Here is an 18,518-nt window from a genome sequence, read left to right as displayed (position 1 = left end):
CAAGCAAAATGAGAAATCAGAGGAATAAGTTACAAACAAAAGAACAAGATAAAATAATAAAAAAAAACCTTTAATGAATGATGAGTAACTTACCTGATAAAAAGTTCAAAGTAACAATCATAAAGTTGTCACTGAACTCAATGAATGAACATACTGAAAATTTCAATGAAGAAATTACCAAATAGAAGTCACAGAGTTGAAAGAGACAAAAACTGAACTGAAAAATACACTACAAGGATTCAACAGAGACTAATAAAATGGAAGAAAGGATCTGTAGAAACATAGCAGTGGAACTCATTCAAACAGAGCAATTAAAAAAAAAACATTTTAAAAATGAAGGCATCTTAGGGAACATATAAGACCGGCCTCAAGTGGAATAACAGTTGCATTCTAGTTGTTCCAGAAAAAAGAAAGAGGCAGAAAACTCTTGAGAAGAAATAATGGCTGAAAGCTTTTTTAACCTAAAGAAGAAAACAGATATTTGTATCCAGAAAGCCCAGAAAATTAAATAAGATTAACCCAAAGACATCAACTCAAGACACATTATAATTATAATTAAAATGTCAAAAGTTAAAGAGAAAGAGAGAATCTTTAAAGGGGCAAGAGAAGTTACATACAAATAAGAATATTAACCTCATAAGAATATTAACATATGTTTTAGCAAAAAGTTTACAGACCAGAAGAGAGTGGTAAATATATTCAAGATGCTGAAAGGAAAAACTTACAACCAAGAATACTCTATCTGGGAAGGTTATCATTCAGATTTGAAAGAGAAAAAATATTTCCAGACAAGCAAAACTAAAGGAATTCATCCCTACTAAACTGGCCTTACAAGAAATGCTAAAAGAGCTTCTCTAAGCTGAGAAGAAAGGACACTAATTAGTGATTTATATATATATATATATATTATTATTATTATTATTATATTACTAATTATTATTGTCAGAGGATCTGACTAGACATTTTTCCTAAGAAGACATACAGATGGCCAAAAAGCACATAAATAGATGCTCAACATCACTAAGCATCAGGGAAATGCAAATCAAAACCACCATAAGATATCACCTCACACTTGTTAGAATAGTTATTATCAAAAAGGCAAGAAGTAACAAGTGTTAGTAAGAATGTGGAGAAAAGCAACTCTTGAGAACTGTTAGTAGGAATATCAACTAGCATAGCCACTGTGGAAAACAGTATGGAGATTTCTAAAAAAATTAAAAATGGAACTACCATATGCCCCAGCAATTCCACTTCTGGTATTTATCCAAAGGGAAAAACCCCCACCAATTTGAAAAGATATATATAAGATAGATGTATATAATTTGAAAAGATGTACCTCCATGTTCTTTGAACCATTATTTACAATAGCCAAGATATGTAAACAATCTAAGCATCTACCAATGGATGAATGGATAAAGAAGATGTGATGTATATATATGCAATGGAATACTACTCAACCATAAAAACGAATAAAATCTTGCCATTTGCAACAACTTGATGGAACTTAAGGATATTTTGCTAAGTGAAATAAGTTAGAGATAGATACTGTATGATTTCACTTATATATGGAAACTAAAAAGCATAGAAAACAAAGCAAAACTCATAGTTACAGAGAACAGAATGGCAGTTTCCAGAGGAGAGAAGGGTCGTAGAGTGGGCAAAATGGGTGCAGGGGGTCAAGAGGTACAAACATCCAGTTATAAAATAAATAAGTCATGGGGATGTAATGTACAGTATAATGACTATAGTCAATAGTATTGTATTGCATATTTGAAAGTTGTCAAGAGAATACATTTTAAATGTTCTCATTGCAAGAAAAAGAATGAGACTGAATAGTGACAATGGTAACTTGACTATTGTGGTGATCATCTTGCAGTATATACAAATATCAAATCATTGTGTTGTATATTTGAAACTTATATGTCAATTACACCTCAATAAAAAAGAAGACATATTAATCTTAAGAGTTTAAAGATGTAAAGCTTTAAGCTTCATATAAAGTTCAAAATATGTAAAGCATAAACTAAGTATAAGGAGAAATAAACAAATCTATAGATATAGTTGGAGACTTTCATATATCACTATCTGTCACTATTAGAACAAGTAGACAGAAAATTAGTAAGGGTAGAGAAGACTTGAACAACCAACTTGACCTAATTGACATTTATCAAAACCTCACCCAACAAGTGCCCACAGAATACACACCAAGACAGACCATATTTGGGGCCATACAATAAATCACAACAAATTTAAAGTAATTGAAATAACATGAAATATGTTCTTTGATCACAACAGCATTTATCTAGAAATTAATAAAAAGATCTCTGAAAAACTGCAAAATTTTGGATACTCAACCACACACCTCCCGGACCATATGTCGAAAAAGAAATCACAAAAGAAAATAAAACACATTTTGAATGCAACTCATTGCTCACAGTAAAATATCAATGAGATATTATGGAAATCTCTTATACTGTACCTACTTATCATTTACTTATCATTTACTTACTTACCAAATGTCTTTATGAACCATTAGCTAAAGGGCTGACTGCTAGAGCTTTTCTGATCTGAAGTGGCTGAGTGCATGCTAATGAATGTTAGTTCAGCAATAGTAACTATACTTTTATTTTGCTTTGTGCCTTAGTCTTTTTTGCCCAGCTCTTTATCCTGTTACTTGCTCAACTGAATTGAATTAATATTTATTGATCGCTTATTAACTGTAAAGTTCATGCTAGGTACTTACGAGATTATGAAGATGAGTTAAGGCAGAGCTTCTAATTTAAAGGAATTATATTACAGCCATCAAACACCTAGATCTGCTACCTTGGACCTATTAACTCCCAATTCACCTTTCTCTGCAACTTGTTTAAAACAGTGTTTTAGAACAGGCAGGTTCTTCCTTTAATTCTACTAGGTCCTAGATTTGTTCATTATATCTGTAAACCTTGAAGGTCTTGGGTTTGTCATTCCATTCCTAATTTTTAGGATTTGATACTGATTCTGGGACTCTGCCAAAGGAAACTTTAATTAATTTTTGACAGACATACTAAAAACATGTCTTCCAGCTTGATTCTCAGTTCTTGCTTCTTGATGTTTCTCTTTCCTTTTATCCCAAGAGAACAATATCATTGTCCTTTTCCTTAATTGTGGTGAAAATGATTGCATATAACTGGTATTTAGAAAATCGCAGCCACTGGCAAATTTACACTGAAGAACAATAAACAAAAAAGAACTTCACTGAGCCATTAAATTGCTTCAGTGGTAAACTCTACCATCTTATTTTTTTTTTTTTTTTTTTTTTTTTTTTTTTTTTTTTTTTTTACTCTACCATCTTATAGATAATAGTTTTTATTCTAACACATACTTCAAAATTTGCGGTAGAGTTGCATATCTTACTTTGAGATTAGGTATTAAAGTCCCAGAGAGAAAAGTGAAAATCACCTATAGTTAAAATTACTCCTAAAAATTCCTAATATCAGCATCAATACTTTAAGATATCAACTACTGAAGGTTAAAATGCCAATGATTTGTTTTTTTCTTGGTATTTTTTCTTGGGCAGTGGAAGCCATGGTTATTTGGCGGGTGAGGTCAAGAATAGAAACTGATAACTAATATCTTTTATTTTCACTTAGCTAAAAATGCACAATTAATTTTGAGCAGGCTAAATTTGAATAAATTCACTGTCTCAAAACCCAAATTGCTTAATAAGAGAGTATGGGCTCTGGAAAAAAAATAGCTTAGTTATGATAATACTATTAAGTTATATAGCAAAAAACTACATGGTCCAATCATGAATCTAAAATTAATATTCAGTAGGAAAATATACTATCTCACTGAAGTTTACTTTTTTTTTTTGGTTTAAAGCAGATTTTTCCTTTAACAACAGGTAACAGTTAAACATTATCAAATGCTGGCAAGACACTGTGTTCTCAACATAAAGCAGAATTTTGAATTTATGTCAATCGACTTTAAGGTGACTGATATTGCCATTCTCGGCTGACTTTCAGTGAGAGACCCATGAGAATATACCCAAAAAAGAGACACAGAGGACAATATTACAAACGATTCTTACTTGTTAACACAGTGATTGATCTGGATGGCTTGGTAACCACATTTCCATTTACCACTACCAGAGTGATTATGTAATAAAGGCCATGATAATTAGCCTTAAAGGTAACAGGAGGAGGCAAAGTGCTGTTGAATTCCTCAAATTCGAAGAAGTAATTTTTTGATTCCCCAGTTATCTTCACAACATACACAGATGATGGGCTCATGACATCTGAAGCTTCTAAAGAGACAACGATGCTATTATCATCTTGAACAGTTACATGGAATGTTGTGGCATTCTGTTTAAGAAAAGAGAAAAAAAGGAAATGAGGGTCAAATTGAGATAATTAGCAATAAAATTATGCTAAGCTAATTTTTCCAAAACTAATGCTTGTGATAAGCATCAAATGGGTATTTTAGTGTTCAAGGAAAAGCAGAAAGAGAAAGATCAACCCCCTTATGACCTTATGACCTTATGACCTTCTCAAGCAAGCTATTACTTTTGGTTCTTCTCCATTGAAAAGCTGCACCGGGTTCATGGATTGTATTATGTAACCAACACAAAATAAGCACTGTGGAAATGAATAAAGAATGAATGAATGAAAATCATTTTGGCTCTTAACTTCCAGAGAAGTTCTTGGTTTCAGCTATGCTGGAGAAACTATATGGATGGAACACTCTATTTTACTTTGGAAGGAGTAATGCGGTGGGAGTCCTAGGAGAATTCTAGAAGAATGTCAAGGCAGTTATTTCCTCTCTCACTTTTCACCTGTTAGTTCTGAAAAAAAAAAAAAAAAGTCAGGACTGAGAATCCTGAGATAGTCATTTTCATTAAAGGTTAGCCAATCCTTAATAAGAGAGGCTAACATGCTCTTTGAAGAGAGAACCAGACTGAGGATCACTGCCATCTTTGGAAAAGGCAGCGGCTAGAGGAATGAAAACTCCTCTAAGTGTCTAGATAAGTGTTTATAGATGGTATCTGAAAAATCATTTTTGTGGTTTAAATATTCCTTTCTGACTCTTCCCCATACTGTACAAGCAGAATAGTCCTTCTGCTCTCTTGTTTCACACAAGACTCATATACTTTGTATCATTGCTGCTTTGTTTTTAATTCATCTTCTGGGTATGCGGGGTCCAGGGAAATTATTTCACTGCTCTGAGCCTCAGATTTCTCTTCTGTGAAAGTGGGACAGAACAATGGCTAAAACTTCTTTAGTACTTGCCAGGATCCAGATACAAAGCTAGTTAGCCTATGAATACAGTCATCTCATTTAATACTCAAAATGACCTGATAGGATATGTTTTTTTTTTTCAAAGTCAGTTTGTAGTTAAGAAAACTGAGGCTCAAAAGGATTGAGTCACTCACCCGAGATCACACATCTAGTTTGCATTCTTAACCATTGAACTTACATGAGTCCCCAAACTGAGCTCCATTATTCCACATGTCTGTTTGTCTTTCCCTCTTGACTTGTTTTCCTTACACTGAGTCTGACACACAGTACACAACTGGTAAGTCTCTGTTAAGTGAATGAAAGAATTGCTGATGTGGACATTTGCCTCTTAGAATTAACCTGATGATAGCTCAAATGTTGTCAGTAGCCAAATACAGTACATATTAGTATCCTAAAGGAGGCTAACATGTTCCTAAAAATGTACTGATTTTTTTCTTATTGTTTTCAAAATCTAGTTTTTACAGGTCCTAGTATTTATAGAATATCTGGCCTTTAACAGAAATTTAATTCTGTTAACATTTAGTAGACTTAATTGTGTTCATGATATTCTAACCATACTAGACCCTAAGTTCTTTAGGAGGAGGGACTGTATCTTATTTCTAGCTGCATCTCTAGCTCCAGGACCACTTCTGGCATATGTAAGGTGCTCTGTGATCTGGATAGTCCTGAGCAGATCTCTATAATACAGATCAGTCTGTAAGAATTGAATTTTAAAATATCCTTCTATCCACATTATATCTCATCGTCGGACACATGGGGGTAGGTTTCTAAAACTGGAAAACAAAACAAACATACAAAAAATGTGACCCGCTCATATTGCCAGGGATCCAGGTGGAATCATAAGGCTAAACCAAGCCTCCGATATCCAATAACATCAACTCTGGCTTGTATTCATTATTGGTTACAGAAACTGATTCACTATCTTAGAAAACAGTAAGTTTACAAACATTAGGTTCAGAATTAATTAAGAACTTTTTGCTCTATGTTTTAGTAGCAAACAACAAAATTTTGTGATAATGAAAAGTGGGATACATAGACTCAATTTTCCAAAGTGTTTAAGAAATATATATCTAATGGGTCATGATGCTTCTTAGACAGCGCAGTCTTCCAGGGAGAGGGACTAAACTTCCAAAATCTAACGACAGCTTTAGGGATGATCGTATCAGCCATGAAAATAAGCATTGGCCCATGTGCTCCCCAGTCGCCAAAAATAAATCAGGGTAGGCTAATCAGATTCAGTCAGTGGGACTAATGAGAATAAGGCAGCAGGCCAAGTGAGTCTAGGCAGTGAGCCTAAAGAAATGTCATCATGCTATTTCTTTTCTGTCCTCTGTGCTTCAGCTTTTCCTGGAATCTACAGTCAGGAGAAAATTCTGAATGTATGCTGCAGGTATGTAATCCCTGCTGAGATGTACAGCAAGTAGGAAGAGTTAAAAGTTAAAGAAATGGATAAACTTTGGCAAGGTCAGCCTTGATTTATTTGGTGGATAGAGAAATATTTAAGACTTTTTTTTTTTTAATCTGGCTAATAGTATTGCTTGACTGTGCGATGAAAATATTTTTACTGAAATTTCCTTTGCATACTAAAATTTAATATAAAAATTTCTCCGCTTCAACACCCTCATTTCACACTTGAAAGAGCAGCGGTGCAAATGTCACACAAGCTAATTGATGTCAGAACAAGGTCTAGGATCCACAGATCCTTATGTCTCCTGGTATTTCTCTTTCCTGAACTAGAGGTAAGCTGCTTAAGGCAGCAAAGGGGGCATGGGTGCTTGGCTTTAGCAAGGAACAGAGAGCCCGGGAGCCTACCCTATGGCCAGTCCTATGGGATAGAAGCTACTGGACGAAGACAGAGTGGGCAGCACTAAAGAGGAGAAAAATGCAGGACGAGTCCCTGGAATGTGGGACAAAGAGAAATGGCCTCAGATCTGTTCCAGTCTGACATCGTAGGCAGTCTTCCAGCATCTCTGACAAACACAGCAACTGTTATCTATTGATCCCCTAATCTAGACCAGGCTTTGCACTTGGCATTTTAAATGTTTTTTTTTCTTTTTTCCTTACAACAATTTTTAGAAATAGGTGTCTTTCTCCCCAGTTTACTTAGAGAGGTTAAATAATCTGCTTAAGAGCACAGCAACAGACTTAGAATCAGAGGGCCTGAGCTTCTATTCCTTTGCTGCAGCCTATTATCTGACAATGTGGAAAAACTTAAGGATCTCTTAACTTCATCTGCTTAATTTCTAAAACAGGGGTGATTCCTATAACTCATGGGATTTGGGTAAGAATTAAATGGCTTTAATAAAAATGCTAATAGGATGAACCCAATAAATATTAGTTGTATTTCAAAGGTTCTTATGTTTTAGTGAAGTTTTCAATCCCTCAATGACCTGTCAACTATATATGTTCTAGAAGCATTCGTTGAACTAACTTCACAACTCTAAGGAATTCTGTGATCATGGTCACTTGATGTTATATTCACATTGGAGAGCTACCCATTTTATCAACTCAGTAACAAACAAACATTAGCTGAGCGCCAACTTTGTGTCAGGTATCTTGCTGGATATTGGTGATAGGATCTGAGTAAGACAGGGGACTTGAACCCCTGGAGCTCAGACTCTATTCAGAGAGACTCACCCAAATGCATCATTAAGATACTATGTGAGTGTCACTAGTTAGAGACTTTGAAAAGCTGTCTGTTTGATGCTGGTTTTTTCTGCCTATCTGGGACCCTTCTTTGATTATATCTTCTTGTTTTGGAGCACTGCTTCTTTCCCACCATCAAGCTAATAAGGAGTCCCATGGGAGTTGCTAATGGTAGTGTGCTGCTCCCAGATCAGAGCAGGAGGTACCTTGGCTCAGTCTGGGTGAATCATAGTGCCCCATTCTCCCTTCATGGAGACAGCCATAGGGATGCTCCTGAGGATTGAGCCAGCCTACTAGAATGCTTTGTCTAAAATTTTATACTGGAATTAGTGGGAAGGAACTTTTTCTCCTCTGGTTCCAACTATTTATGGATGCAAATCTGGAGAAGTCAGTGTCTATAATTTCTGCCCCATGAAGACAGTTGCTTGAGGGAAAATCCCTGATACAGTCTGAGGTCCTCGTCCTGTCATCCTAAGGCCCAGCCCCTGTGGAGTCTGATGACCTGAGTGAATAAATCCCAGTTTATAGTTTAAGTCGGGTAAGCTGGACTTCCAAAATTGACAAAGATTCTGGTCAATACCAGAGAATGGTTCAGTGTTTTCTTTTTTTTTTTTTTTTTTTTTTTTTAATTTTTTTTTTTTTTTTTTTTTTTTTATGATAGTCACACACACAGAGAGAGAGAGAGAGGGGCAGAGACACAGGCAGAGGGAGAAGCAGGCTCCATGCACCGGGAACCTGACGTGGGATTCGATCCCGGGGCTCCAGGATCGCGCCCTGGGCCAAAGGCAGGCGCTAAACCGCTGCGCCACCCAGGGATCCCTGGTTCAGTGTTTTCAATGTTTAGAGAAGAAAGCAAGTAATTACGCTTCTGCAATGGGTATGAGGGAAAGTTTCAAGGTAGAAGTGATGCCTGAAAGATGCTCAGGAGTTTCCCAGGAGAACAAAAGTCAGAGAGCCATCTGGAGAAATGGGAGAAGACCCCACCGTCCTCAGGAGTGGTTAGATCATGGTAGGACTTCCAGGGAGGATGGTTGACAGCCCAGTCCAAGATGTGAACTGGGGTATTCCTTAGGCCAAAAGAAATCATGATCTATTTTAATGCAGAAAAGTGACATAATTATATCACAGTTTACAAATACCAATATAATTAGGAACATGGACCTGTATAGTTAGGAATTGCCTGACTTGGCCCACCTAAGGCCAGTAGACTATAAGAAGGCCATTGCAACCACTCAGGTAAGACCCGATAAAAGTCTAAGCAAATGGTGGCTACACCAAATCTGCTTGTGTGACATGCATTTAGAACATTATTAATGCTCCAGCAGGCAACCTAATCAATGATTAGACTTATTAGAGGGCATTTGAGAAGGAACAATTAGAAAATTCTGCTGTGCTAAGGTTACCACATAAGAAATAATGGGATGCTCAATTCTTTTAAATAGTACTATCAATGGTGTCTGGTGCTTATATAGCACTTATGGCCATATTTCTCTGCAGACACTATGTAATTCATCCACTTAGCCTCCTGTCCAGCAGCAGGAAAACTTTTTCAGTATGATCTTTTTCTTTTTCATTTCAGTTCCTTCAGGAAGATCAAGTTCCCAGAGCTGTCTGGACAGGGCAGAGCTTCTCCTGACACTTTCTCAGAATTATTCACAGCTCTCTTTCAGAAAATGTCAGAATAGAATTTGGATGTTGATCTTGGGGGCTAGGGATGGACTTCCCCTCATTTCCCATGATGTATGCAATTGTCAGCTATGTCTTGAGCAGCCAGCATATATCAGGGACTGTGTGGGACACTGCGGGGGCCACTCTACTTAGGAGGAAAGAGGGACACTGGTATTATGTGCCTTTGTCCTTCCTAACATTGTGTCTGACCAATAATAGTAACAATGAGGATAACAAGGAGGATGCTATCACAGTAAAGGACACCAACTTCCATAGTGCTTATTAAGTGCTGCCAGACACTGCTTTGAAGCTCATCCAACAAGCTGTTGATACATGCTTGCTGAATGAATGTAGTTATACTCTACGGTGTAATACCTCTTGATGTGTGTCTTAAACGTATCATTTCAGGTAGAGCATGTAGTGTCTTTCTCCATGCCTGGGTCCACATTCACAACAGGTCAACTTTCCATGTTTTACATGCCTAGATACATTTACTTCTGTTTTTATAATTTCATAATAGAGAGTCATCTTCTCTTTTGCCTCTTTTTGGTAAAGGAGTCCAAACTTGCATGTCAGGCAGGTCATACACATGTGAGAAGTAAGTGGTCTAGTATAATAGGATTGATTGATGAAATCGTTAGCAAATGGGAGGATGCATACGTTACCTAAAACCATAATTAAAAAGCACAATTGTAACAAAATAAAAGTACTCTGGCCAAAGAAAACACATTTGCAGTCCAGTCTCAGCCCAGAGGCTGCCAGATTATAGCACTTGAATTTGTCACACTGCCGTTTCTTTGGTCAAACACCTTATCTTTGGACCTTCACCTTCTGATCAAACTCTTTGCTCTGCCCAGCTAGAATGCAGAAATGATAACTAAAGTCTCTTACCCACTATGCATTCATTTAAAATAAATGCAGATGGCATTTCCTTATCAAGTTACCGTGTGTGTGTGTGTGTGTGTGTGTCTGTGTGTTAATGGTATTTGATTATATATATTAATGCAGAAATTATTTCCTGATTTCTTTTTTTTAAGATTTTATTTATTTATGCATGACACACACACAGAAAGAGAGAGAGAGAGAGAGACAGAGAGAGAGAGAGAGGCAGAGACACAGGTAGAGGCTCTACACAGGTAGAGGGAGAAGCAGCACCACAGGGTGCCCTATGTGGGACTCGATCCTGGGTCTCCAGGATCAGGCCCTGGGCTGAAGGCAGTGCTAGACCACTGAGCCACCTGGGCTGCACTATTTCCTGATTTCTAATGCAGACTTGCAGTAGAAGCTCTGCAGAACTCTTAATTCTGAAGATTAAACAAAACATGCTTAAGAAAAAAAATTAACCTGGCATTTTTAAGTAGAGAGAAATGTACTGAAGTTTGCTGAAGAGATGTGCCAAAATTCCAAGTGCTATTTAGGAAAATAATAATAGCCATATATCACATTTTGTATTTTACAAAGCACTTTCAAACCCATTTTCTCATTTGATCCTCAAAACATCCCATTAAGTTATTATCTCACTTCATAGATGAAAACACTGAGGTACAAAGAAATTAAATGGGTTTCTCAAGGCTACTCTATGATGATTTGGAGGAACTGGCACTGAAGGCAATTATTTAACTGCAAACTTTATGACTCTACTATGCTGCTATCTGCGGAGTCTCTCATGCTACTTTTCATATCTGTATTTAGTTGGTGGTGAACTCCTCCAGCATGAACCATGACTTACTCCTCTAGGTTATGATTGATAGATACTCCAAAAGGGTGGTATCACTAAAAAAGGTAATTTTGAGATAGAAAAAAACTCTGGGGCTCGTGGGTGGCTCAGTTGTTTGAGCATCCGACTCTTGGTTTCAGCTCAGGTGGTGATCCCAATGTCCTCGAACTGGGGAGCCCATGCTCAGCAGGGAGTCTGATTGAGCTCCTTTCTCCCCTTCTCCCTCTGCCCACCCTTTGCTCTTGCTTTCTCAAAAGAAAGAAAGAAAGAAAGAAAGAAAGAAAGAAAGAAAGAAAGAAAAGAAGGAAGTTCTGGAGACAGGCAAATCTGGGTGCAAATCTTACTTAAGTGATACTCTCATTTTGATTCTTCAAGGGAGATGAAGGGCAATACTTTACAAACAAATTTTGTTGCACCAGATAAATTATGGAAACACTAAAATGACTAGGTTTTTGAGGGGATTATAATGAGGCTGTGTACATTACTTAACCCAGTGCCTGATATGTAATAGATTCTCCGAACACAATAACTGATTGCTACTACAAAATTTATGGACTATGTTTCCACAGTGATTTTCTTTGGGACATGTAGATTTTCGAAGTCCTATCTTGTTAGGACACTAACACCATGATTCACATATGGTTCAGTAGCTATCCTGTCTCTCAGTCTATTTGTCCAGTCTATTTACTAATACTGATTAGTATTACCCCTTTATGTGGCATCATGAACAAGAGCAACCAGTATTCCTTTTTCTATTATGCTTGTGTATGACAGCCTGAGCTGCCCTATTTGACTGAGGGTTACCATGGGAACAGTTTCCAGGACCTACTGTGCTGAGTAGTTTAGAGACCTGGAAGCTGTCCCTGGCTGATGATTGACTCAGGAGGAGGTGGGTCCATAATCCAGGAAGCCACAAAATACATTTGTTTTGAACAGTTCAATGATCAGGCCACTTCTAAAAATACACAACATTCTTCTGGCTTAATGTGTTATGAAAAATGGGGGTTCCTGGAAGGTTAATTTTGTCTGTGAAATAAGTGTTATTTTCATAATATCAAGCACTCACAAATACAGTTTTGCTTGAATTTTTTATTCCCCAAATCTGTTTTCTGTCCCTTCCAGTATTTATAGTTTTAAAATAGTTTTACCTCAGAAAGATGCTTAGGAAAATGTAACTGAAAGATAATTTACTGAAAGATAATGTGGAAGATGATGGTGCTAATCATTTATTTTAGAATGGATGAGTTCAGTCAAATTTCCCTACAGGCATGGAGTATCTCTCCAACTGTGACACCAGTTAATTAAATCCTGATGATAGCTAACAGAGAGGGCAGTCTAGTTACCAAACATGTAGTTCACAGCATATTTAGGTGTGACCCTCATGACCTTTTGTAAGCATTGACCTTTAACTCCCTTGAGTTGTTAACATCCTCAGCAACAGAACTACCAGACCTTCAATACACATAGTTTCTTTTTAAAAAAAAGACTTTATTTATTTATTCATGAGAGACACATAAAGAGAGGCAGAGATACAGGCAGAGAGAGAGAAGCAGGTTCCATGCAGGGAGCCTGATATGGGACTTGATCCTGGGACCCCAGACCATGTACCTGAGCTGAAGGCAGACGCTTAATTGCTGAGCCACCCAAGTGTCCCAATACACATAATTTCTTATGCCCTCCATCATCACTGAGATTTTATGGTTTTCCTAGAAGACCTATTTCTCTCTGCCAGATAAATTAAAGCCCAGAAATTAAGGGAGATGAAATGCAATACTTTACATACAAACTTTGTTCAATGTTTACCTTCATGTAATTAAAAAAAATTATGTGCTTACTGGATGCTTAGTGCTAAGGGATATAAAGTTGAGAAAAGAAATTTGGTCACTGTTCTGATGGTCTTTGGAGTTTACAGCAAGAGAGAGGAAATCACCACTTTATTTTTTTAAGATTTTTTTAAAGATTTTTAAAAAATTTTATTTATTCATGGGACACACACACACACACACAGAGAGAGAGAGAGAGAGAGAGAGAGAGAGAGAGAGAGAGAGGCAGAGACACAGGCAGAAGGAGAAGCAGGCTCCATGCAGGGATGTGGAACTCGATCCCGGGTCTCCAGGATCATGTCCTGGGCTGAAGGTGGCGCTAAATCGCTGAACCACCTGGGCTGTCCAACTACACCATTTTAAATAATGAAATAATTACAAGTGGAAGAGGCATTGTTAAGAAGACCTCAGCAGGAGGATCTATCCTGGAGGAAGTAAGAGTCTATACATGTAAGTACAGTTAGACTTAGCATGATGAGGAGCTGGAGAAAGAAGAGGATCTCTGAGGAATAATGTATATAAGACATGGGGGCTGGAGAAAGCACAATTTGTATTTGAAAAACCGGAATAACATCAAAATGGTCAATACTGGAGACTAGATCATGGGATTCTTTGCTGGTCCTTCCAAAAAAATTGAGCTTTATGCTAAAGGCAATGGGAAGCCACTTATGGATTATTGGGGACATGAAATGATCAGATTTGCATTTGTAATATAAGTAAAATCTTATCTTAATTGTTGCCTCTTGAAATCCTATTGGAGGAACTTTTAATGGAAAAGTGCTTATTACCTAGAGCTCATCACATCATGTACCCTCCTTAATGGCCATCACCCAATTACCCCATCAGCATTGGGTATTATACGCAACTGATAAATTACTGAACACTATATCTGAAACTAATGGTGTACTATATGTTGACTGAATTTAAATTTTAAAAAAGGGGGAAAAAAAGAAAAGTGCTTGATAATGAACCACTTGGGATAGTAGGGAGAACACTCTTAACAGTGTGAGAAGAGGAATCTAGGCAAACAAACAAAAACAAGAATAAAAAAAAAAATCCAGCTAAACTAGCGTTCGAGTTACAAAGAAAGAATGGCTTTATTCCAGAAAGTAAGAGGGACAGATAAGAGGGAAGGGGCCAGAAAAAACAGTGAGAGAAGAGCGAGCAAGATGGTGTGATGCAGAGAGAGAAGGGCAATTAGCCAGTGGAAATATCCAGATGGAGGAGGTTGAAGAGCATTTTAAAGCTGGAAATGCCTAATGTTCCATTTGAAGTTAGCGTTTTAAATAGTAAACACTTATCCATCTTCCCAAATTCCAATCTTTAATAGTATTCGCTACAAACTCTTTGTGTAAGTGGGTCATTTGTGAAACCTGCTAAAGGGGCTGAGTTTCTTGTCCTTGCTTTAGGCCACAGAAGTGCTATTTGTGGAACTTGGCGCCTGGGGGAAAAGGAAGTGAGAATGCAAACATTCTCTGAATTGACAAAAATCCCAAAGCAATTTAAACTTTCATCTGAGACGTTAAGGGATTTGAGGCCAATTTCATTTAAGTCTCAAGGGTGCAGGAAGCTCCTTCTGGGTATAGTATGAGAGCTCTTTGGTGAGGATAGGCAGAAGTAGGTGTGATCGAACTATATTCTAGGAGAGAAATGAAGGTGGCTAGGACCAGAGTGACGTCAGCAGAAATTTCGAGTGTATGTTCCTTAGAACTCAGTGACCCAAGATTTGAGTTGGTTGTAGGCTGGTTGTGGTACTGATTTTATACACACTTATCATCATGATGATCATCATCATCTATAGGAAAGACTGAAGGTATTAGCAGCATCAGAAGGATGATGTGTATCATTCGTTCAGTTCAGTTTGATATCTAATAAGTATGAGATGCCTGTGGAAGATCCAAGTGCAAATGCCAAGTAGGTGGTAAGATACATGGATCCAGAATTCAGAAGAGATATCTGCATCAAATATTTGGGGCAGATTGTTTCACAGATGGCAGCTGGGGTCCTGGAAATCAAGGAAATACCACAGTGTGGAGATACAACTGCTACTATTAATAGAGCTTTACTTTTATTAAAATTCTACTTTGTGCTAAGAACTTTTTAGGCATTACTTTGCTTAATCTTCTTACCAACCCTCTGAAATAGATATTATTATTTGCATTTTCCAGATTAGAAATTGAGCCTCAGTAAGATTAAGTAACACCTCTAAGTTCACATGGCTTTAAAGTGGTAGGCAAGAGAATTAGATCCACATTCCTTTGATTCCAAAGTCTGTGTTACTGCCATGAGCTGCATTTCAAACTATCCTTTACTTAATTTTTTTGCAACCAAGGTGCATGAATGTCACGTTAAGTAATCACTCATCTTTTTTTTTTTTTAAGATTTTATTTATTTATTTGAGAAAAAGAGAGCACCAGAGACAGAGCACCAACAGAGAGGAGGAGCAGAGGGAGAAGCAGGCTCCCCACTGAGCAGGAAGCCCAACTCCAGATGTGATCCCAGGACCCCCGGATCAAGACCTGGGATGAAGGCAGACACTTAGCCAAATGAGCCACCCAGGCGCCCCTAATTATTCATCTTTATTATATGTGGAATTACAGGGCATTTGGCTGTAGCAGGAAGAGTAGTGACTTAAGGGCAAATAAAGTTGAATATGAATATCAGTGCTGTTACACACAGAACTCTCTGAACCCCTTCGTTTATCTATAAAATGGGGAAAGAATGCTTACTTGACCAAGTAGTTAAGAGAATACAATGAAAAAAATGTAGTTAAGACACTTGCCATATTTTATGCCTTACACATACTTAGTGCTTAATTTTGATGGTTTAAAAGAAGTGGAAATTATACCTAGTGAATCTGGTTAAGGAAGCTCTTATTAGCTGCATTGCAAAGCTTTCTGATTATCACAGGAAACCAGACAGACCATAAAAGGGATGTTAAGTTTGCACTTTCATAAGAACCCTCAACATGATAATAAAACCCTAAATTGATAATCATGTAATTTCTCAGTGTGTACTTTTCAGGAACAATGATAGCTCAGGTTTGATGTTACTTGAACTAGTGACAAAAATAATTCAACTAGAAATACTATTTTTTTATTGTTCTATTAAGATAGACTCTACACCAGTCTAACTTTCTCCTTTTTTCTCTTTTCTTCAAAATACCAAATTATGAAGACTAACAGAATTGTGAAGTTATGGAACACCTGGGTGGCTCAGCAGTTGAGCGTCTGCCTTTGGCCCAGGGCATGATCCTGGCTTGGGCATCGAGTCCCACGTCCGGCTCCCTGAGGAGCCTGGTTCTCCCTCTGCCTATGCCTCGACCTCTCACTGTGTCTTTCCTGAATAAATAAATAAAATCTTTAACAGTTTCTCATCTGTAAAATGGGGGTGTTCATCTTCTTGCAACTATGCTTTTGTGGTGATTATACGGGATAATGTTTATAAACTACCAGCAGAGCTGTGTGTGTTCTAAGTGCCCCCCAAACAGCACAGTTCTGATATGTGTGAGTGTTCTGTGTTAAAAACTTGGGGAAAGAATCACTGAGCTTAATATTCACTATCAAATAAGAACCAGATTCCTTTGCGTGACATGCAATCCCTTCCATAGTCCATCCCCTGATTTACTATCCCAAATTATCTGCCACTATTTCTCTGTCAGGAATTCTGTGAACCTCACACACTAGTCAAACTCCCCACTCCATATGCTCCAGGTGCTTTCCTGCTACTGTGATTCTATTTATGTATTCTTTTTGCCTGAAATATCCTTTCTCCTACTTCAAATATCCAGTTCTATTTGATGCTGACATCTCTATCAAATGCCACCTTTTTCTTCTTCTTTTTTTTTTAGTGTCAGAGGTAGAGTTTAGTGATTCATCAGCTGCATATTACACCCCGTACTCATTACCTCAAGTGCCCTCCTTAATGCTCATCACCCAGCTACCCCACCACCCCACCAGCAACCCTCAGTTTGTTTCCTATGGTTAAGAGTCTCTTATGGTTTGTCTCCCTCTCTGATTTCATCTTATTTTTCCTTCCCTTCCTCTATTTTTATCTGTTTTGTTTCTTAAATTCCAAATATAAGTGAAATAATATATTTGGTTTTCTCTGACAGACTTATTTCATGTAGCAAAATACCCTCTAGTTGATCCATGTTATTACAAATTGCGACATTTCATTCTTTTTGATGGCTGAGTAGTATTCCATTATATATATGTGTGTGTGTGTGAGTAGTATAAGTAGTATTCCATTATATATATATATTATTCCATTATACACACACACACACACACATATATATATCATATGTATCATACATACAATCTTCTTTATCCATTCTCCCATCAATAGACATTTGGGTTCTTTTCATAATTTGGTCATTGTGGACATTACTTCTATAAACATTGGGGTGTAGGTGCCCCTTCGAATCACTATGTTTGTATTCCTTGGATAAATACCTAGTAGTGCAATTTCTGGGTCATAGGGTAGCTCTATTTTTAACTTCTTGAGGAACCTCCATATTGTTTTCCAGAGTAGCTATACCAGTTTGCATTCCCACTAACATCTGTTGTTTCCTGAGTTGTTAATTTTAGCTATTCTGAACCTGTGTGAGGTGGTATCTCATTGGGGTTTTGATTTGTATTTCCCTGATGATGAGTGATGTTGTGCATTTTTTCATATGTCTGTTGGCCAAATGCCACCTTCTTTGAGAAGCCTTTATAACCAGACATAAAAAATGATCTCTCTCTTCCTGTCACCCCACAGCCCAATATATCTACATCTCTCCTAGGACACATCACCTTGTACATTGGATCACACAAATCTACTAGCAGGTAAATTATTTCTGCAGTAAGAAGTAGAAATGATTTCAAATGGCTCTTCTCTTTTACCAAGATCCTGCTATACTCATGTTAAGTATTCATAACATCTACTTAAACCATTTGAAGTGAACATTTCACATATTCATCTTCATTTCAGGATGTTAGCTTTAAATTGTCATCATTTCTTACTTTCCACAGCATGAGTAATATGTTCAGCCAGCACTGATGCTATTTTGAATTACAAGAAGGCTAGAACAACAATCTGATATTTATGTTTTATAAATGAAGCTCAAAAATATCTTTGTCTTTTGGAACAGCTGTAAAAAGACAGTATGCAATTTACTGCATCAAGTGAAAGGATTCTATTCTTTGGGCAAGGATGGCATTTATATAAATCATGCAGTGTTATTTGCTTTTATTTGCAACATACTGTACTTGTTGCTAATTGGCTTTTAATCATTAAACATTTTCTTATTGCCTTCTATAATATGTATCTTAAAAGGTGAAAAGTAGAAATGTGTGCATCACTGAGATCTTAAAAAGTGGTTTTTACCATTAGAAAACT

General features: G+C 37.1%; 1 protein-coding gene across 2 annotated transcripts in view; it reads right to left on the bottom strand.

Moving 5' to 3' along the window:
- The window catches only part of PTPRO (protein tyrosine phosphatase receptor type O), a 239,848-nt gene that overhangs the window by 104,477 nt on the left and 116,853 nt on the right, over nt 1-18,518 (bottom strand). For both annotated transcript variants that reach the window (XM_041736849.1, XM_041736848.1), the window contains exon 2: nt 4,073-4,346. In XM_041736849.1, the coding sequence (XP_041592783.1) occupies nt 4,073-4,346 (274 nt within the window). The remainder of the gene's footprint in view (nt 1-4,072; nt 4,347-18,518) is intronic.

Source organism: Vulpes lagopus, chromosome 21, assembly GCF_018345385.1.
Source record: "Vulpes lagopus strain Blue_001 chromosome 21, ASM1834538v1, whole genome shotgun sequence".
NCBI classification, from domain to species: Eukaryota; Metazoa; Chordata; class Mammalia; order Carnivora; family Canidae; genus Vulpes; species Vulpes lagopus.
This window is presented reverse-complemented; position numbering and strand designations above follow the sequence as displayed.